The sequence below is a fragment of the Ostrea edulis genome, chromosome 3 (genome assembly GCF_947568905.1).
Source record: "Ostrea edulis chromosome 3, xbOstEdul1.1, whole genome shotgun sequence".
In the NCBI taxonomy this organism is placed as follows: Eukaryota; Metazoa; Mollusca; class Bivalvia; order Ostreida; family Ostreidae; genus Ostrea; species Ostrea edulis.
This window is the reverse complement of record NC_079166.1, coordinates 11,836,190-11,860,119: the sequence shown is the minus strand read 5'-3', so window position 1 is coordinate 11,860,119 and position 23,930 is coordinate 11,836,190. Positions and strand designations below refer to the sequence as shown.

The 23,930-nt window shown below is 36.5% G+C and overlaps 1 protein-coding gene across 1 annotated transcript in view; it reads right to left on the bottom strand.

Moving 5' to 3' along the window:
• LOC125674397 (synaptotagmin-6-like) overlaps positions 1-23,705 on the bottom strand; it is a 29,378-nt gene extending 5,673 nt beyond the window's left edge. The window contains exons 1-2 of the mRNA XM_048911544.2: positions 23,194-23,705; positions 3,849-4,693 (exon numbers count right to left, since the gene is read on the bottom strand). Of these exons, the coding sequence (XP_048767501.1) occupies positions 3,849-4,693; positions 23,194-23,215 (867 nt within the window). The 5' untranslated portion in view covers positions 23,216-23,705. The remainder of the gene's footprint in view (positions 1-3,848; positions 4,694-23,193) is intronic.
• Between the last annotated feature and the right edge of the window lie 225 nt (positions 23,706-23,930).

The window sequence follows — 23,930 nt, the reverse complement described above, 5'->3', positions numbered from 1 at the left end:
GCGCGTATGAATCTTGATAAATATAGTACAGTGTACATCTATTTCAACGCCTGAAAATCCTAACGAAAATGTACATGTAAATATCAGATTTGAAAATCCATGAAGGTATGAATTGCATACTTTTCATGAAGCGCTAACGCGTAAAGTATGTCGGCTAGGCGTGAAGTATGTCGGCTAGGCGTGAAGTATGTCGGCGTGGCGTGAGTATGTCGGCGTGGCGTGAAGTATGTCGGTGTGGCGTGAAGTATGTCGGCGTGGCGTGAAGTATGTCGGCGTGGCGTGAAGTATGTCTGCGTGGTGTGAAGTATGTCGGCGTTGAAGCGTTGCAGTTCATACCGTCGTGTATTTTCAAAACTAAAATATATTTCTCAAACTTTGTCATCTGTTGTGTATGCAACTATCTATAATGGCACAGGGTAATCATTGTCATGTACATGTATATCGAACTCCATCGAAGTTTTTCCCGTTTTACATGACAGCCAAATGAAATTCCCGTTTGCCTAGAAGCATTAACGTGTATATATTTAGACAATAATAGAGTGGTAGGGACCTATTACATCTGGTCACGTCCATTTCAGGGACTTTATCGACCGATGGCTGCGGACCGTAGAGGGGTCACGTGCAAGTAGCCTTTATACTGTATAATCTATTGTTATGAAATTATGAGAAATGTCATGGAAATATGAACATAGAAAGCATTAGGGGTTATTCAGAATATTACCAATCGATCCAGTATGGTGTCGGAATTTTGTTGTTTGTGATAAGTCATGTCATTTCACACAATATGGCGTCTTACAAGATGTGGATCATACATTTATTGGTTCATACCATGTTCGATATTAACATTTCCATTCTTTTTGCCTTTGGTGTCTTTACAAATTGTAATGATATCCATTTTCTAATGAATGCGTCGCAGTTGTAAATAATACGCGTATGAATACAAATGAATATAGTATGTCTTTTTTAACGGCTGATATGTCTATTTTAACGTCTGGGAATTCCGTCAAATGCAAGTTAGCGCTTGATGAAAAGTACGTCAGCGTGTAGATTTGTATTTCATACCCTCATGTATTTTCAAAAATGAAGTATATTTCTTAAATATGCAATGTCTAATTATTGTGCATTGTATGGAACATTCATTACTAGTATAAACAACTTTTTTTGTAAAGGCAAGCTATGATTTTTTTTTCTCACGTCCAATATAAACATTACGGAACTAGAATGAATAAGAATATTTTTGTTTTTATTGTTTATAAGCAGATTTGTGTTTTCACGCTTGCTGAAAAACAACCTATCGTACACTGGAGCAGGTGTCCAGATTCATTTTCCGTTTGACGTTCATTACTTAAGGTTTAAAAAAATTTTAATATCGTCTTTTACAAGGACCAGGAGACAAGGAAATTGTAATTAAGATAACATCAAGTGTTCCATTACATTACAGCATTCATTTCTTTACTCCAGGAATCAATACGAAACGTCATTGCAGAAAACCGCAGATAAAATACCAAGAAACCATGGGCATTTCAACTGGTATCATCTTAGTTTCTTATTATACAAGATCGAATCATGTTCAGCGCACCACTATTAGAATAGTATAACCGCATTATGTAGACCAATGCCCCACACATATTGTGAAAAAGGAACAAAATGATTTTGTTGAGTAATTATATCTTTTATCAAAATGTCTTAATGTTTTCCCTCCAAGCTCCTTCTTTTCAGCAACATAACTGAAATATTGCAATGTCTATGGCGACATTGAAGAAGAAACATATCGTGACCTACATTATAGTTTGTAGGGAGGAAATTAAAGTTTTAGTGGATAAGAATCCCTTGTTTCATAACGCGTCTATTGATTGTCAGTGGATACAGAAATTTAGACCAGTGAAAAGTTGATACTGCGGTGCATTTTCCTAAGGGTAGTAAATCTAGAACGACTTTCACAATTCCCTTCCTTCCATTTGACAGATTAGGTGGCGCTTGTTTGGAAACCACACATTATTCTAGAGTAAAAAGTGATTTATATTCCTTTTTCGCACACCGGATCAAATCATTTTAACGGATATGGAACATAATTTAATTTTTTAAAGAGAATTCACTCAAAGTGCTTGTGTAAATTAAACCACAGATATGATAAAAATACACGCGCAAAATATCATTTGTTCTTTCCTGAAGTGAATAAAGTGTGTGTATCTCACTAACCTAATAAGTGATCCATGTGCATGTAATTAAATATATTATTGTAATTGACAGAATTTTCCCCGTGGGGATCCGGGTTAGAATAGGTCTCCAGTACCCCTTGTCGTAAGAGGCGACTAAATGGGGTGGTCCTTCGGAGGAGATCGCAAAAACCAAGGCCCCATGTCACGTACAGCAGGTGTGGCACGATAAAGATCCCTTCCTGCTCAAAGGCCGTAGGCGCCAAGCATAGGCCTAAATTTTGCAGCCCTTCACCGAAAATGGTGACGTGTCCATATACGTGAAAAATTCTCGAGAGGGACATTAAACAATATAAAATCAATCAATCAATCAATCTTCTTAATTTTGCTACATGTGTACCTATGAAAGATACATCATTAGTAGAAAAAGTAATATTGATTCAGAGTTGTTAAATGTTCTAGAAAGAAAGAAAACCAAGGACCTAAAATGAGGTTGCAGTCAATGAACGCCATCAAATGATTTCAACGTCAAGACATAAAATAGTGCGACATTAATAGTAAAACTTTTCATGTCTTTTTTTGAAAACAGAATCGAAAGTTTCAAACATATTTCAGATCACACAAACATTTATAGGTACTAGTACGTGTATCTAATACAACGATATACTTCACACAATAGAAATATTGTTCATTTCGTTCATTTTGAGACGTGCGTACTTTCAAGACTAATACAAAATGTATTGATATTTATGAAGTGGTATTCTTATCTATGGAGTGATGTTGACATCTATGGGTGACATTGATATCTACGAACTGATGTTGATATATATATGGGGCGATGTTATTATATGTGGGTTGACATTGATATCTATAGACTATTGTTGATATCTATGGGGTAATATTGATATCTATGTATAAAGTGGTTATATTATTGTATTGATATCTATATAGTGATGTTGATATCTATATAGTGATGTTGATATCTATAGAGTGATGTTGATATTTATAGAGTGATGTTGATACCTCTATAGTGATGTTGATATCTATAGTGTGATGTTCATATCTCTATTATAATAGTGATGTTGATATTTAAAGAGTGATATTGATATCTATAAAGTGATGTTGATATTCATAGAGTGATGTCTGTATCTATGGAGTGATGTTGATATCTATATTATTAAGGAGTGAGAGTGATGTCTACAGTGACATTGAATCTATGGAATGATGTTGATATTTAAAGAGTGATGTTGATATCTATAAAGTGATGTTGATATTTATAGAGTGATGTTCATATCTATAGAGTGATGTTGATATCTCTATAGTGATGTTGATATTTAAAGAGTGATGTTCATATCTATAGAGTGATGTTGATATGTATATTGCAATGTTAATATCTATAGGGTGATGTTGATGTCTATAATGATTTTGATATTTACAGAGTGATTTTGATATTTATGAGGTGATGTTGATATCTATATAAAGGGATGTTGATATCTATGAGTGATGTTGATATCTGTGGGGTAATGTTGATATCTATGGAGTGATATTGATGACTTAATTAAGAGAGACTTCTTTCAATCATTATCATTGGTTTAAGTCTAAATCTCATTGCGTAACCAGACGTCTTTTTAGAAAGCTACCGTTAATCAGATTACTTTTCCATCAAACTCCTGCTATTGATTTCAGTCTTACCTGATTAGCACTGAGTACCTCTCGAACAAAGAATGTATCATTTGCTAAGCTTCCTTCACACAAAATATCCTTCACGACTACAGTACCGATGAGATCATGGCGGGAAAAACGATCAAAATCGTATATATTAAACTGCAACACTCGTGATGTCAGTTCTTTATAAGGGACTGAAAAGGCAAATTTTTCATTGAATTCTGGGGACAGCGTTTTTCGGTGGACTTTAGTCTGACACTTATGTTTTCTGTCAGGCAGGAGATATATTTTGACGTAAGGATCAGATGTCCCCGAAAAATCTTTGGCGGGAAGATCCTCGCACCGCAGTACATTGACAACGAGGCTTTCGGATTCATGGGAGTACGTGAGTGTGAAGAATAATTTTCCGCAAACACAATGCTCACTTTTGACACTGTCTATGGACACCTGTTTATATAACTCTGGTTTAATTACTCCAAGACTGGGTTGTTCCTTGTGTTTCACGCTTTGAACTTGAAATTCTATGTTAGAAAGATCCAGTTTATGAGAAAGCTGACGCTTGAACAACTCGTGACGCTGTGATACAGTTGGAAGGGTTGACTGTCGGATATTTGTTAATCTGAAGATACCCTTCTTGCCCAAAATTTCATCTTCGTCGAGGAAATGTTTATTGAGTTCTGGAGTGCTCTGTGATATCTTTAATCGGGATCCTGACTGTATAACGTTTGGTGAGCACTCCTCGTCCGAACTTTCGTACCACTGAAACCGGTTCCGTTTCCGTCTACAATATAACCAGGTCATGTACACTATCACTGTGATCACCACGGCAACTGCTGATGTCACTATAGCAACTGTGTAACGGACGGGGAAACCTGAAATATTACTAAAAATGTTATACATTGCCACATTTGTACAGAGTTTTGTGTTGATTAAGACATAAGATAAAGTACTAAGTAACATTTTCCTTACGAACATGAATCTAAGCCTTTGCTAATCAAGAAATAAATATCAGTTTTGAAAAACATGATGGTATGACACGCAACGCTTTCCCGCCGGCGTACTTTTTGAAGCGCATTGGAGCTTCCTGAAAGGTATGCCGGTTGATTGATTGATTGTTTGATGTTTTCCGCCACACTCAACAATTGTTCAGTTATCTGATGGCGCCCAGTTTTTGTTGGTGGAAAAGAAAACCCAGATACAATGTACCTGGAAAGAGACCACCAACCTTCCGAAAGTAAACTGGGAAACTTTCTCACTTACCGGCGTGAGCGGGATTCGAACCCGCGCCGACAGAGGTGAGAGGCCGTGTGATGTTGAGAGCGATGCTCTAACCACTAAAAGGCACGCCGGTGTGGAGCGCTGCAGTTCATACCTCCATGTATTATCAGAAATGAAATCTATATCTATACTCTACTTTTATTTCTGTCAGAGTTTCCAGGCGTAAAATAGACGCACTATATTTATCAAAATTCATACACGCTTTGTTCACAACAATGAGGAACTATCCATGATTACAATTTGTAGCGATATCAAAACAATGTAATTGTACATATAGGATGATAAAACATTGATAACTTCGTTTTACAGTTCCAACTTAACATCATTCTAATTTTATCAGTATTTAGTGTTTTAGCCAAGAGCTGACTAATTGGCTACAACATAGTCCAGTTTACCTCAATGCCTGATTCTTAATGAGTAATGGCATTTCAACGGCACGCTAAGCTATTCGAGCAAAAGCGTAAAATAAAGCTATTTTTAGTAGTTTTACCTATTCGCTTAAAACGAAACTATTGACATGACCTCTGCTAATATCTAAAGCATGTTCCCACGTACATGTAGTACCCGTGTCTTAAAACATCTAAACTTGCTCTAAATCTTTCAGTTTTATTTGGATACTATATTTACTATATTCATTGGAACTCTAGAGTTGATTTATAGTCATGATATGAAGATAAATAATTTCTATGCATAACAATTATGACGTTTCATATGATTGGAGACTGGGCTAGAATGTGTGGGAAAAAAAATACTTATAAGCCTAGTTCGACATAAACTAAAACTTAACTGAAATATTGGATACTAACATATTGGTAATTATTTTTCTATTTATGTGATATCTTTTATCTTTTCATGGTTTGCAAAAACGTTCTTCCACTGAATGAGATTTATTTGAGTCATCAGGAAGTGGGTGGCATGACACCTCGGACTTTTGTTCCTCTGGAAATTCGATAAGAATCCATCAACGCACACAGCTCGTGTAAAACTCACAGACTCACGGACAAGTTTGAACACTGTACTTCTTACGCAAAACGTGCTTCAAAATAGATGAAAATGCTTCTTTTTTTCTGAAATGACAGATTCCGTAGAGATGATGAGATTTGTAACCTTCTAGTGATCTCTGAATGTCTTACTACTTAAAATCAATTCTCATTCCGGAACAGACGTCAAGATTTGTGTTTGATAGTGAACTAATGAACAGGATGAAGGACAGATTTGGAACCCTGGACATAGTGATGGCGCGGAGGCAGTCACAGCAAAATATCATATCATAGAACCCTGGAGATAGTGATGGCGCGGAGGCAACCAACAGCTAAATATCATATCATAGAACCCTGGACATAGTGATGGCGCGGAGGCAGTCACAGCTAAATATCATATCATAGAACCCTGGACATAGTGATGGCGCGGAGGCAGTCACAGCTAAATATCATATCATAGAACCCTGGACATAGTGATGGCGCGGAGGCAGTCACAGCAAAATATCATATCATACACGAGCTGGTCGCACGTCTGTCTTTTATCAAGTCATCGGTTTCTAAATTTTTGAAATCATTTTCCCCACATTTACTTTGTTGGTTTTTTTTTTCTTTTCAAGACAAGGAGGGGGGAGGGGCTTACGAGTAAAGATCATAGTAATGGTAAGGGCACCGTACGCCCTTTCATTTTTTTTTACCCCCACGTTCTTAAAAAAGTTCGGTTGTCCGTCCGTCCGTCCGTCCGTCCGTCTGTCACATTTTCGTCTTCCTCAAACTCCTCTATTATCATAAGCAGTAACTAATTAATTTTTTGAAATATGATAGGTGAAAAGTAATATAATTCTAAATGCTTGAAATATATCTTTTAAAAAAAATGAAACGGGGTTTGGAATGACTCCAGGGCATTTGCCCAAAAAGAATACGCAGTACACCTTGATAAAGCACCAAGACTATGATTATTATAGGTGTAAGGTGTGTAGTATGGTACATGTGGCTTCTCTCCTAGCTACACAAGCACGACGTAGAGCTACACGAATTTCGTGCGGGTATTACTGTCTTATGACAGCATCTGATTTTTTCTAATGTTTTGCCTTCGAAATCTAGTTGCTATTATGTTTCATAGTATAACACACGAAGGTAGAAAAGGTTGCGATTTGTCATTATTTCATAACCTCGATGCACTACCACTGATTGCAAGCCTCACCAAAACAGTTGAAATACAATAACTCGTCTTTAACGAGATCCAGCAACAAAGATGTTGGAGAGGACTTCGTTTTACGTCATGCAATATACTTTTTACTTCAGTTTTCTGAACATCGACTTTAGAGCTGTGGATTAATTAAAGGGTAATGAGCTGTCTAATAGGGAGTGAAAATTCTTAATTACTGTATAAATTTAAACTATGGATAAAGTGATGGAACCCCTTTAAAATGATAAATCTCTGGACTCGAAAAAAAATATGCAACCTTTTGAACTTTATGAACTTTGTGTATTTCTTTGCGATTTATTACACGCATCCCCTTCCATACAGTAATAATTTGATTTAATTTGTAACACACAATCTGATTGGCTCAGCGCCTTGAATTTTTTTTTTAGTTTATACTGTATAAGGTAGGCTATTTTATAACCTAACTCGGTATGGACAATCGGAACATCGCTTGACCTTTTCCTTCAAGTTTTCTCGACTTGACGGAAAAGGCCGAGCGATGTTCGTATTCCGATTGTTGGTGGGGTTAGAAAAAAAAAACCTTTGGACAACCCAAGACGCCTTTTTTTAACAATAAAAAAACGAAAATTACATGACGACTGAGTGTACTAAGAAATAGAAAATCAACGGAATTAAACGTGCGCTATAAGATATTTGCTAGAGCGATTTTTTTTCTTGCTGTCAAATAAGACTTACCTGCTATAGTTAGATTTTATGTGGTTTAAAACTTTTATAAAATCAAAACCGCAGATTATTGTGTTTTCTGGTACATGTATTTTAGGATGTGTTTAGTGTGATAAACAAATTACCTGTACTCTCTGTCGGAGTGACTTCAAAATTAATCCGAAAGGTGCTGTGTAGTTAGAATTAAGCATATGTAGCTTTAAAACATTTTCTGTTATCAAGATTCGTTGCAAATTAATTTCACCTTCAATAAGTTCTACGTTTTCAAATTTTAAAAATAAATGATATGCCCCGGTTACACGAAAAACCATGCAAGATGGCTGCCTTAAAAGATCGACACTTCGTCGATATGGTGCTATGTGAATTCTTGCGCAGCGCAAGTAGTTTCTATTCATCAGTGTTTGTTCACAATATTTATAAACTTTTATCTTTTTGCATTAAATTACTGTAAGTGGTTTTAATTTCGCGATGCTATAAGTTCGCGGTTTTTCTTATTGGTCTTTATTGGCGGTGGTTTTATTTTCGCGGAATTCAAATTTTATGACATGTGTCACACTTGCAAAATGATTGCGGTTGTTTTAATTTCGCGGAAAAAAATCCCCGACCGCAAACATAGCGAAGTTAAAACCACCGCAATCATTTCCCATTTACAGTATAAGGTGTGAAGTTAATCCTTATATATGTTATGTGATATGACCTATATTGAGTAAGGTTTAGCTTTCCATGTTCGCTTCACGGATTATAAAGCATAAACTGCCATAAGTCAGGTAATTAAGTACAACATAGGTAAAAATTAGCTTCATTCCTTAAATGTTACAATCACGAAATAACACTCCTGGCATACAAAACATACTCGCCACGAAACGCATTCAAAATAGTGTCCTATAATCATTTTTGCTTTCCCAAGATACTTAGTATTTTCCTATGCACAAAATCTGAGCCGTAAGGACTTCATTACCCGCTTTGAAATAACCGATCTCCTGAATAATGAATATTTTTATAATACTTTTATATCTATTATGCAAAAAGTAGCCATAAACAGTCATCACAGAAACTATATACGATAACGAAAGTATTAGACTATAACACCATATTCTCTTAAAAGAGGTCAATGGCATGAGCGATAGTATCGGGTTTCAGACGGTTTTATCGACTTGCTGAGATGAGTGTAAATCACAAGTCGTCGCTGTCGCACGGTGTCGTCTGCTTCATATACCCAGAATTCCCTAGCGACTTGACAAAAGATATCTACATGGTGTTGCATTACACTTACTTTGGTTCAGGTTACAGAAAAATATGTATCAAAATTGATTTTGTGGATTCGTTGAATTTTGTGCGGATAATTTTTGTCCATATCGCTAATTTTTCAGTGGAATTAATTTAGAGGTATACGCTAGATCGTGGTAAATCGATCATATTGAAAAACACGACTGGCTAATTACTTAAACGTAGAACTTCGTCATGAAATTACGGAATATCTGTCAATGGTTCAATAATCTCACGAATTTACTGTCAATTCATAATGCAGAGAAAACAATTGATTGAATATGGCAGCTCTTTTCCTGTTCTGTAGATTTTCTGAGGATTTATCTTTCGTTAATTACGTTCTCTTGTCTGGGTCCTATGCATGAAAAGTCAATGACAAGTCGATATATGATTATTAATAATCCAACAGACAAGCGCAGATTTATGGTTCTATTCAGACGATCTACAATTCTTGGTGAAATATTCGGTCCATACAGATACAAATTTGTGTTTAGTGAGGAAATACGTTGTCCATGTAATGCCTATGTAAATATTGTTTGCTGCTACAGTTAAACTTTGTTCGTTTTGCATTGATGAATTCTACATTTCCCACATGCTAAACATAACGTACAAGCATAATTCATTAGCACTTCCAGAACAATTAGCACATAAATCAATAAACAATTTTCAAACAAATGATCTGTAAACAATTTACACTCTCTAATGTGAGGCAGGTCCACTAATACTAACTGGTATTTAATGGACTGCCATATTTCATTTTCAAAAATATTTGTCTAAACTCGAACTCAATCTTCATTTTCAGTAGATACCTGCATATGCTGAATAAAGGGATAACACAAACTGTTATTTTTAACAGTCGAATTGACTATATCCTCGAGTTATCTTTTACTTAAAATGGATTTTATACTGCTTACAAACAAAAGCTTTGAATCCAATGCTTTAGATTTCCCGTGCATAAACATTGCATAATTGCTTAATCTGACACTCAATGGAAAACGAATTGTGTGTCTTATTAGACAGGTTGTCAGATTGAACAGTGGAGATTTCATTGAAAAACTCCGAACTTTGAATATCAATATGGTGTCGGGTTGGTTGATTGAATATTGTTTAACGTCCCGCTCGAGAATATTTCACTCATATGGCAACGTCACCATTACCGGTGAAGGTCTGCAAAATTTAGGCCTACCCGGTATGCTCAGCGCTTACGGTCTTGGAACAGGGAGGGATCTTTATCGTGCCACACCTGCTGTGACATGGGACCTCGGTTTTTTGTGGTCTCATCAGAAAGACCGCCCCACTTAGTCGTCTTTTACGACAAGCAAGGGGGTACTGAGGACCTATTCTAACCCGGATCCCCACGAGATTCAAATCCAAGACGCTAACATAGGTAGTGATTACTCCTTCGCCAAACGCTCGGCATTCAGAATTGAGAATCACGGGTCTTTCGGATATGACCTTAAACAACGGAAGTAGAAAACCTCCCAAATTCTTAGTGAGGCGTCATGATGAAGATCACATCGCTTTCTATTGTAACAATAGCGGTTGTAAACAGCTACTTGGCACTTCGTCTTTCTTTCTATGAAGTGTATAATGAGACCGATTCTAAACGAATTTCAGAGCAATCGAAGAAAAGAAATGGGATCAAATGTACTTTAGATCTTAATAAAGGCAGATATGTGCTGCACAGAACTTAATTGATATCGGAGAGGAATGCGTAAAGGAGATCTTTTATCAATGGAATTAGCGGTACTTTGTTCTGTAAATATCTTAAGCATAGTAATAAAGAATTCCCCAAATATTATCAGATCAAATTCCACGGTGATTACCAATTCTTGGAAGGACATTTAGGGAAACAATTCTTTCGAATCTAATTTAATCTTTCCAATCTAATCTATCGCAGTTATATAATTGGACTACCGAAATAGAAATGAAAATAAGAATGTTCGTCTCATAAGATGTTTGCGGTATTGTGATGTCGCTCTGTGAAAGAGTTCGGTTATATCGTTAACCCGGATGTACATCTTATTGTTTGGATTACAACGTGTCTGATATCATTACGTTGAACGTTACAGTTTTTGGACACTTCCGTGGAATATTTAAACAGTCTACGGGAGATTTTGAATCTATAGAAATCTATCATGTTTACATTATATTTCAAACGCAACACAACAAAAGCAAAATTCAAATTAAACAGCATTTTACAATATATATGTAAAACTTATACGGTACCAATTTTGATGCACCAGATGCGCATTTCGACAAATAATGTCTCTTCAGTGATGCTCAACCGAAATGTTTGAAATCCGAAATATCTAGGAAGTTTTAGAGCTAAATATAGCCAAAACCAGCGTGCCAAAAAAGTGGAGCCAAATTCGTCTATATATATATATATATATATATATATATGACAAACGGGATAATTTCAGCTTCTCCATCGTCAAGTTCCCATATTTATGTAGCAATATTCCATTACCACCTGCATATGGTGTTTATATATCTCAACTAATTCGATATGCAAGAGCTTGTTCTGCGTATAGTCAGTTTTTAAATCGAGGTAAGCTACTGACAAACAAGTTGATGGTACAGGGGTTTCAACAGTCTCGATTGAAGTCAGCATTTCGCAAATTTTATGGTCGTTATAACGATCTAGTTCGTCAATACAACCTATCATTGGGTCAAATGTTGTCTGACGTGTTTCATACCGATTGTTAAGCCGTTCTTGGCACACTGATTTTGACTACGGATAACTCCGTTTACCTGAACAGGATATAGGGCTCACGGCGGGTGTGACCGGTCGACAGGGGATGCTTACTCCTCCTGGGCACCTGATCCCACCTCTGGTGTGTCCAGGAGTGTGTGTTTGCCCAACTCTATATTTTGTATCGCTTGTAAGAGTTATGAGATCGATCACTGTTCGTTATGTTCACCTTTCATCATTATAACGAGCACAGAATTCGCAAAATCCTGACTCTTAACAAGATTGATGAATCTCCTGTAACATCAAATTTAAAGATTGATCATACACAGAATTTGCTCTCGTTTATCGAATCAGTTTAGAGACATAAACACCATATGTAGGTAATAATGGAATATAAATACAAAAATATGGGAAGTTGACGAAAGAGATGCTGAAGTCATGAAGTTGTGGTGTTAGTTTGCTGTTGTTCAGTAAAATGTTCAAATATGAAGCAGATATGGCGTCATTTATTTCGAGTTCACTGGGATATATCGGATCGACATATAAATGAAATGAGAATTGATAATAAAAAAAAAACGTCGTTGGTATATTTAAATGTCGAGTTGAAGACCACAAAGAAGAGAATTTTTCTTCTCATGTAGACGATTTTGTTATATTCTATCTCATAAGAATACAAAAACAAGTCAGCTAATAATGCAACACATTTTGTGCCCATGGGAATTCCAACAGACTTGATCACTAAAGACTATGTAACTATAGTCAATGTAATACGAACTTCAGAGTATTTGTGCATAGAATCAGAGTACTGTTTAACAAAGTAATGTTTGGATGACAGGGCACAAGTAAACATTTCCATGTTTCATTTCTCTGGCCGAAACGAGTGTTTCCAATGTCAAAATACCTGGTCTTTAAATTATCGTTAGGAATGGTCGTGTAAAGTCGTATGTTTTTATGGTAGAGCATATACTAGATCCTACAACGTACATACATCTCTATTCATAAGGGTTTTCGTTTTGGAATCCATTACATGTATGGTAATTCACATTCATTCGTTCCAGTATATCAAATGTGTTCAAAACTGAAACACGATTTTTGAAGAATTTCGTCTTTGGAAAGGGAACTTGGAGTAAAAGGTGGATTACACTTACAATACAAGTAAAAACAAATACAATGTTGTTACAAGCTTTGTCAGCTGGAACCAATACATATTTCTCATGTAACTTAATTTCTAATTCTTTTAACACTTCTGATTTACTAAATACACGCACTTATACGACATTTTAACATTCCTCTTATATTTTTTATCCATTCTGACAAGGTGTCAAATTCTTCTCCATATTCGACCCATCATATGTCATTATATTCCACAGAATTCATAATAGAGATGGATTTCCATCGCCAATTGATATTAAAAGATCGAGACTCCCTGAACTTTGGTCTTTTTAAAATACGTGACTTCGGGTCGTTATTTCGAACTATATCAACAGCACCAGTAATGACATGTCCAGCTGTACTATAGTTGAACGCAGAAGAACAAGGAGAATTTAGTATAAGATGGTCTATATCTAGACATTGTAAAGTTCTTATATCATTTAAAGTTCAGATCGCATTAGTAGACGTATATTTGAAGGTTGATTGATTGATTGATTGAATATTGTTTAACGTCCCTCTCGAGAATATTTCACTTATATGGAGACGTCACCATTGCCTTTGAAGGGCTGCAATGCGGCCCATGCTCGGTGCTTTTGGCTTTTAAACAGGGAGGGATCTTTATATCTTTATATCGTGCCACACCTGCTGTGACACGGGACATTTGTAGGAAATAATGTGTGTAAACTTAATGTATGATAGAATACAAGACTGAACTTTTTTATGACGATAAATGTTGCTTAGGTTGACAGCATCTCTTCTTTTGGTAGTAAATTTAAGTTTATGAAACAGACAGCGTGATTCAGAAGGTTCATGATCCGTGACCCGCGCTGGTTTAAAGAGCCTGTGATGCGCAACATTCATAGTAACATAATTTAGTATATATTCTGGTGCTGAAAAATACAAAGAGGGACTACCTTTCAATGGAACGAAGTTAGGTATTGTGCGAATATATTGTAGACCTAATTGCCTGTTGACGTATGCTGAATGTGAATCTAATGAGACATCGTGTATATTGGGTTTTTTATATGAACGATGTCCAAATAATAAAGCACAGGGATTGCAATTAACACTTAATAAACATGACTGCCCTAAGTGAAGAAATATAGATCTTCATGAAAAGTATGCCGGCTTCAAGTTCATACACTCGTATATCTTTTAAATGGAACGCATTCATGAGAACAATAGCTCTCATTACAATCATATATATATGGTATGACACTATGATACAAATACATGTATATTTTCAATCTGATTTAGGGGGAAGATTCTATCCTTAGGATTATGTGCTAACTTATGATGGCCATTGGAGGCAAATGGGTGTTATCATAAGCGCTGGATAGACAACATTAATCATAAAGGCCTACACATCGAGAGAGAGAGAGAGAGAGAGAGAGAGAGAGAGAGACTGTATTCCTTATTTTACGCGAGTACTTTTTTCGAGAAATGACTCATGGACGTCAAATCGCGAGAAAATAAATTCGCGAGTGCTCTCTTGATCAAGTGTTTGGGCATGCATTTTAGCAATATGAAAATAAAAGCGAGAAATATTTTTTTGCGAGTGATGTTTCTCGCGAAATTAAACGATATTAAATTCCTGGTGTATATTCAGGAATTTACAGTAGCCAGTCAACAATCCAGGAACAAATCAGTGATATCATTAGATCTGGTCAAAAAGGTAGAGAAGAAGTGAAGATCTACAAAGCAAGAAAATCAATACCTTAGACAATGCTTCGTTTCATCTACACCAGCTAATGAAATTACTTATGTAAAAAAAACCTCGTATTATATCTACAACACGGGACGCGAGCTGGGATATTACTCTTTGTAAAACAATTAGAGAGATATACACTTATTCACGGGTAAAATAATAATAAACAAAACAGTTCACCTTTAATCACTCTTTAATAGTTGTAAAATCGACAACATTATTTCTAAGAATCGCTTGCTTACAACATCATATAAAAACATTATACAGTAGACCCAAAGATACCTAGGTTATACTTTTAAAAAGGTAAAAATAAAATATACCCTGCTCTGTTCTCTCTCTCTCTCTCTCTCTCTCTCTCTCTCTCATATATTAATATAATGTTTGTTTGCTTAAAGCATCAGTTTGAGACCGTTAGATCAGCATTAATGTTTGACATTCCCTAATTTACAAATCAGTCTCCTTTTTATATACATGTACTTTGCATAAACAACACTTCTATCATTCTTCTATCACAGACTAACACAACATTTCTATCATTTAACATAACAGACTTGGCAAATACTCTCGACATAACTTACAGAGAAAGTGAAATGGTGTAATTACGAAACGCCAATTCCATGCGATAAGCATAGTTTATAGACTGAAACAATCGTAACTACTCGACTGTTTCCGTAACCGCAAATAAACCTCACGTGGATCAACGCCATCAGAGTCGGTTACTCTGTGTACACAAATGTAACTCTGACGTCACAATCATGCAGTACAATATGAAACACGAGCTTTAGGGTTAGAACAAATGCATCTAAGATATCATACATATCTATTGTAATCTACCACTATCAATTTCTGCCTATAAGACGTTAATGATACCAAATCTGAATCTATGGTGAGCATTAATCTTACTTCTAGATAACACATCATACAGGGATTCAGCCTTTTAACCCCATCCTCATGGGCGCTTTCGGCGAAGAAATGCAGACTTCTTGCCAGTTAAGGAAAATGACGAGCGCGTGATCCGATTGCGACTGACGGTGTGGTATAACGGACTGAGCTTGGGAGGTCCACTTACGCTCGAAGACCTAGGGACGGCGCATTTCCCAATATCAGTCCACAACCTTCTTATTACGTATTTTTATTTTTAGAATTCTTTGTATTGTGCACATTCGTTTACATTATCGGTAGCAGTTGATGTGTTTACGGCCATTATTATTCGTAAACAGATGTGACGTCACAAATGAATTACGTCTTTACTCTTGTAAACGAACAGAACCCCAATTTAGCTACAGTAGTCACCGGTTTTACGTTGCAGACATTTATGACTCAATTTAACTCTCTGTGGAATCTGTTGGATAAATATCAATAGATTTACAACATGAAAATAGGCCAGTCATATTCCAGATATTTCTTGGACTATGTTTATGTGGTTTTCGACATATTTAATTCATCACATAATTAGGAAATCTTTCTCTTGAAAATGTTAAGTGCATAAGAAAAAAATCAAACACTGCTTCGCAATTTGGTTTCTGTATGCATGCACCACTGATTAAAAAATAACCGCCTGTGAAAAAATAGGGAAATTTGATTACGTGTTAGATAGAAGAATTTCACGATAAGTCAGGGCAACATAATCGAGGAAGGACGCTTTTTACCCGGGCCTTCATGTTGTAAGTTATCATAATTCATAAACTCACGCAAAACAGCCATAAAGCTTGCCATCCATCCATTGTTTGATTAGGAACAATTAAGTCTGGACGGCGAAGTGATTTACAGTGGTTTTGTGTCGAAATGATGAGATGTTACATCCATCTTTGTCAACACACGATCATTTTTATCAGCAGTTTATCAAATATAGATTCTAAACTCTTTTTTCTTGCGTCATCAGTTTTCTGTTCGCTTTCTTCCCCCCTGAAACGTCTTCTTCTAAATTTCAATTAGCTAAGTTTCAAATTTTTCCAAAGCACGATATTTCTAAATGCACTTGGAAAGTTCAAGACGTAAAAAGAAAAGCTTGCATGCAGCGGGGAAAAGGAACGATGTGAGACTGACTTTTCTGTCACGGATAATCACATTTCGAGAAAGAACTATATAATTCCTATATCAAAACACGGAAACATCACATTGTTTGAAAAATAGAATTAAAAAAACATTCATCATGAGGTTAATATTTAGTAATGCAATCATGAAAATATTGATTTGTCAATTTGTTACAAAATTCAGCAAAATAATGATATTTTAGGTCCCTTGGGGGAGGCAATACGGCGCAGGCGTGATGAGACACCGTTTACTGATAGAATGTGGAATATGATTTCGGGAAAGTGCTGTCTTATTACGCCTGCTCTCTGTTATTTCTAAAGATAAAATTTTAAATTTTTGGTAATATGTTTCAGAAATAGAAACATCGAATATTCATACTCAAACAATTAGTGTTATCGTCAACTATATATTTCCGACATGCTCTGATTAAGATGTATCACGGTACGTTTACGAATCATCAGATTCCTTTTGAATTTCAATACTTCATAGGAGCATATATTAGTCACGCACAAAATATGGTCCTTTTGGATTTTTTAAATCTCATTATACTTCTAATTTATTCCAAAATACACTGCTACCATTTCATTATGACAACACATTCAATTTGTGTCATGTCCATTGTGACGTCATTCGTGTATTTCGATAATTCGTGATTTGTATAGGATAAGTGGGGCTCGCCAATAATCGGAGACGTTCGCCAACCAATGATTGCACACAGGAAGACCGACGCTGACCCTTGCACACACGTTCGCGCTTTGGAATCCATTATGATGTCAAATGTTGTGACAGCCATCGAGCAACAACTATTTTACTGTTGATATTAAATGTAGATGGCGCTAGCTATGTGGGGTTTTTATATGACAGCAATGATTTTCGTGTTACATGGCGTATAATAGTAGTTTAGTATGTCACATTGCGAACAAATTCTTGCTAGATTCTGCCGTACAAAAATTATTATTCATCCATGCATATGTGAATATAGAATTGCTCCTAATCTTGTCGTCCATACTTAATGAAAGGTGAAGATAACCAACAGTGATCAATCCCATAACTCCTATAAGCAATACAAAATAGAGTTAAACAAACACGGACCCCTGGATATACCAGAGGTGGAATCAGGTGCCCATGAGGAGTAAGATTCCCCTGTCGACCGGTCACATCCGCCGTGAGCCTTACATATTTATCAGGTAAACGGAGTTATCCGTAGTCAAAATTAGTGTGTCAAAGATTGCCAAACAATCGGTAGGGAACAAGTCAGACAGCATTTGACCCAATGATAGGTTGTATTGGCAAACTAGATTGTTATGACGACCATAGAATTTGCGAAATGCTGACTTTATCTTATTTTCTGCTTTTCAATTTTTTCCTTAGAGTTTGTCTCCATTTCCATTCGATTCAATTAATACATTGCTTATTCTAAGCGAACATACGGTATATATAAATCAAAATCGCTGTTTGGGGGTGCTGCAACCATCCAGTGTGGCGCAACAGTTACGATCGCACCCATTACTAAAGGCTGTGAAGTTCAACTAACATTTTGTGTTTAAATCCTCATCACTGCTGCTGAACTGCCGAAATTGGCGATATCCTCTATACATCAAACTCGGATTATGTATGGAATTCCGGCAAAATGTTTCATATGAACTCATGAATAACGGAATGTTTTATGTCTGCTCTGGGGCTTGTTTAAGTACAGTAGTGCATATTGCTGGATAGCGACTTAAGAGTATCAGCATAAACTGTATTTATTCCAAACGAAGATGTTTCTAGAGGAATTTAAAGTCTTCTGGGTCTACAATATCAGTAACGTGGATTTGTAGCGGAGAGCCTACGATAGCTATCTCTAACTTGACTCATTCAATCATCTCCGTACCTGCTGGTGCTTGAGGCGATGGCAAAAGATCCCCGTCTGACTCTACGGTTGCTCCGGGGTTTTGTTGAGATTTAGTCCTTTGTCTTTCAGCTCCCTTTCTATTGTATTGCGCCAGGTTTCATTCGGTCACCCCCATTTTCTTATACCTTGGGGGAGGGGGCGGCGTAGGGCTCAGACCTTACAGAAGATTAAAGAAATGTGGAGAAGGATCCTTTATATCTCAAACATGTATCACTCGTACCAAATCAAAGGCCATGATTCGATAGGCAAACCCAGGAAACGCAATATAGAGGACCAAAGAAGACGTGGAAAAGACCAGGAAACAAAAGATAAAGGACTAAGGAGAAGATTCAGTGTCTTTTAGATGACGCACTTCGCTGACTAAAAATATAACATTAATCAGATTTGATGTCTTTTCTTTAACATTTACAATGTATGTAAGTTTGTCATTTCTCACCCAATCGTTCTTCAGTAGTGGGTGCCAGATTATCCTTTCATTGATTGGAGATTCCTGTCATCAACGCAGATATTTTAATCTTCGTTATCTAAACACGTATTGTGCAATACGAGTTTTCACCACTTTACACCAACATTCCTTACACTGCATTGATGACTAGGCGCTTTGATACCTTAGACAGCTGTGTCTTCAGAAACAAAGGACCTCGAAACTACTAGTATTCATATCAATAACACAACCAATTGCTTTGTCAAACACCATTCTGATTCTATGCAATCGAACTCTTCTGTTGATATTAAAAAGATGCTGGAGTTTTTTATTGTCAGTACCTATGTAGTGTGTTGAGTTCAGGTCTTCCAACAGTCTGTTGGAATTCCTATGGGCACACATTGTGATCCTTTATTGACTGACCTGTTTTTGTATTTGTATGAGGCATAACGTTTTCAAACACTTTTACATGAGAAGAGAAAATATCTTTCTGTGGTCTTCAACTTAATATTTAGATACATTGTTTTAACTATTAACAACATTTATTTTTATCGATACGATATAGGATTTATGAGGTTGATCACTCCGTTAACTTTTTCATACCAGACACCACACAGTCTTCACTTTTGTTTCATATTTAGATATTTCACTGAACATGTATGCCACCATCAAACCAACAACTCAACTTTATGATGAACATGACGACTAAAGGTCTTCAGCTTTTCCGTCGTTAACTTCCCATATTATGTACCAACATTCCACTATAACCCGCATATGTCTCTCAATTGATCGATACGCAAGAGCATGTTCTGCGTCGGATAAATTTTCAAGTCTGCTAGACACCTGATCCCCCCTCTAGTGTTTCCAGGAGTGCGTGTTTGACATGTTCTCGATTTTGTATTCTTTAAAGGAATTTGAGATCATCGATCACCGTTGCATTCGCCTTTGTTATGATTGATATTCATCCAACACTTACAGAGACACAGAGGACGAACGCCTCCGGTCAGCTAATCTCCGGTCAGCTTATCTTATTTGATTCCAAACATGTATCATTTGTGTATACTATTTCTATTTGAATTAAGAAAGTTTGGGATGATGGAAATTCCTGTATTAGCCGTTATGGGGATAAAACTGTGAACCAAAAGCAAGAGGCCTGGAGAGCAGTTCGTGTACAATAGATCAAAGACCCCACACGTTAAAATGACCATCGTTAAGCCTTCCAGGGTAAATTTGGTCACAATTTTTTAATAATTCTAATATACTCGTACTTAAACAATTTCTGTAATCATATTTCTCACTAAGTTTAGTTTGTAATGAAGATTTTCAGAATAGTCAATTCCCTCAAGCAATATACTGCTGAACAGATTTCTCCCGTTGCCGCGGATAATATTGTATTGTTGACTCCCCAGCATCACAGTTTATGACTCTGCAGAGACGGAGTTCATGAAGATGTAATTCCAGTGATTTAATGCGTCGAGGATTAGGTAGAGTAAGGCCAAGTGAGTAAATCAAGGCTAAGATCTATTTGAGAAAAAAGGTTGTCAAACTCCTTTCTGTTCTTGTGCAGAGTTATGAAATAAATAATTTTCTGTCTAAAGATTTTTTTGGATGATATTGCATGTAACAGACAATCTAAATAAGAGTTTCATTATATTCCATTTTGATTCATCACGAATTCTACACGACCTTCATATAGAATGTTTATAAATCGATGCGAGAACTAAATCATAGACAAAAAACAAGCTTATGTCGTTTATCATTTATCATTGTTCACTATAAGAATATTGAACCACACCTTGTCAAAAGGCATATTAACTTTCTTTAAAACAGAATTATAAAAGGAAGAAAAGATCCCTTCTTAATCATTATCCAAGGATGATGGATACCATCTGACTTATTGATGATCAATTAGAAGGAAAGCTTTGTGAAAAGTGGAATTATACATGAAAAACGTCGTGACTTCGTGTCGCCTTTGCACATACAAAAACAAATGCAACACAGAGGACGATAACTTGTGTGATAAAGTTCAGTTTCCTCATCATCAACTTCCCATATTTATGTACAGAATAGCAATATTCCATTATCACATGTATATGGTATTTATGTCTCTCAACCGATTCGACACGCAAGAGCCTGTTCTGCGTATGCTCAGATTTTAAATCGAGACAGGCTACTGACAAACAAGTCTATGTTACAGAGCTTTCAACAGTCACGTTTAAAATAAGCATTTAGGAAATTCTGTGGTAGTTATAACGATCTACTTTGCCCATACAACATATTATTGGGTCATATGCTGCCTGGTGAGTTTCATACCAGTAGTTAGGCCGTTCTTGGCACACTGATTTAGACTACGGATTACTCCGTTTACCTGATCAAGATACGGGGCTCTCTGCGGGTTTGACCGGTCGAAAGGGGATGCTTGCTCCTCCTAGTCACCTAATCCCAACTTTGGTATGTCCAGGGGTCCGTGATTGCCCAACTCTTGATTTTTATTCCTTATAGGAGTTGTGAGATTGATCACTGTTCGTTATCTTCACTTTTTCATTCATATGTATTTTTCATTAATGGGGAAAATAGACATGCTGTCATTAAGACAATGAAAACAAATCAAAGTTGATGTATGACTACTTTCTTGAAGAGGTATTGTTTTATCCATGAAGTTGCATCACAGTACAATAAAAGTTTACTTGGGTTTGAACATGCTCATTTAACTTCAGTTTTGTCAATCATCCGGTAAATATGCTAGGTCAATTCAAGTATTTGAAACAAATTTGCTGTGCATCCATTTTTAAACATGCATCATCTTTGGCAGTTGCAAAGATAAACTTGTCCCTGAGCATGTTACATTGGGTATAAGGCATCCGAAAAATATACGAAATCAAAGCACAAGCAGAGCATTATTTCTAGAGACAGGTGTGTGTGCTACCCCCCCCCCCCCCCTTCGTCCGTCCCTCCTTTTCTTACTTTATGTTCCAAAGTGACCAAACGCATAATGTGTAACCTATTAGAATGCATAAGATAAATCGCTCTTGAAATTGTCTTATATTTCCCGGAAGAATGGAAGGGTCTCTATTCCTAATCGCCGTATCTTCTACGGAGATATATCTGAAATGGGTGATACTCAATCTGAATGGCTTCAGATATGGTATATTTAACATAAGTATTTCCTGGATGAGTGGCGCCACCAGGTTTAATGTGGAGGCACTTTATAGATTCAACATTGATAAATATGATATATGTGCGAAACACGTGGACAATCAGTCCAAGGTTCAACGCCTAATAATAGCTTTCAATGGCGGATATAGAGGGTACGGAATTTACCCCACCCCCAAGGATTGAAAAATGTTTAACAAAAATGGTCATTGTTGTCATTTTGGGTTCTTCATCCCCTTGCCGTTGGATAGTCAATGTACTCACCCGGGTTTCAACCCCGCCTTTGAAAATTTACTGCATCAGCAACTAGCCTTAGATTTACTTTTCCCCATTACATTCAGAGGCAGATATTGGGGTGTTGGTGCGGCAGCGCCTAGTTTATTTTTCATTCATATAAAACTGGTTCCCTTTATCAGTTGCTATGTAAGTTTGTTTACGAATTAATCATGGTCTTTGTCTATTGCGCTGTTCCGGGAAAATGAGTATTACACCAATAGACAATTATCAATAATCCATTCTCTGACAACGAAAACGGATGCCGCCATCGACAATATGCAAATTCTCACACAACTCGTAAACCTTAATGGACTTCAAAGACTAATCTGAAAAGGCTAATAGAAAGAACAGTAAAAGGCCAGTAGTATATGAGGTTTAATTGTGGATCATCAGTTGGAATAAATTAGTTCGAACCTAAATTCTCCACCGACAATGACTTCCAATTATATGATGTATCAATTCGACGAATAATTCGAAGAAAGTGTTATCATTTGAATGCCTACGTTGCTGATAGAAACACATCGGTGTTGTCATTTATCATTAATCTCAAAACGACACGAATTATTCTTTCTGAATAAATTGTATACAACAATATAAAATTGATTTATTAATCTATATTACCTTTTTCTTTGCTCTGCACCATGGTTAATATCCTTGAGCAATCACCGAGTCCATGTTTACACGGGATGCATCACCAAATGTTCATTTAAAACCCATTTACGCTTCCTAGAAATTACATCGAAGCGCGACTCTTTTATACTACAATCGATGTACCAAACGGCAAGTGCAGATTACAACGACGCGCGAGGGAAACCTACATGGATCCTTCAAATCACTCTCGCACGAAATCAACAACGGCAATGAAAGATAATCCCAGGCGCGTCTATAACCCTGGATGGATTTTCCCGCGCGATCAACCTTTTTCTCGGGCGGCCGCTCGGAGTGGCTCTGAGGAAGAAAATAGACAATAATCACAGGCGGGTTGATTATCGGAATGTCTTTGTCGTGAAATGTCTTATGGCAACAGTGAAATCACAAGTGTAAATTACACAATTAATCACTGTCACATCAACGCAATGCAGTTACTATTTGAATTTTCGAGTTCCGGTTTTTCTCGTTTCCAGCTATTTTTTTTTATTTTTTTTAATTTTGCACTCGGTGCTAATAATATCAATTTATTGTATGAAATATTAATTACTTATTGATCTCCTCTCCCAGAAGCATGTATGCTGCATGATAATATATTGTGTTTCGTAATTTCTCATAGCTCTGACTTTGTTGAGCTGAAAGCTATAGGTATATATGTGCCGCAGCTTCTGTTCGTTCTTTTATACATGCACAAGGTACGAATAGCATAT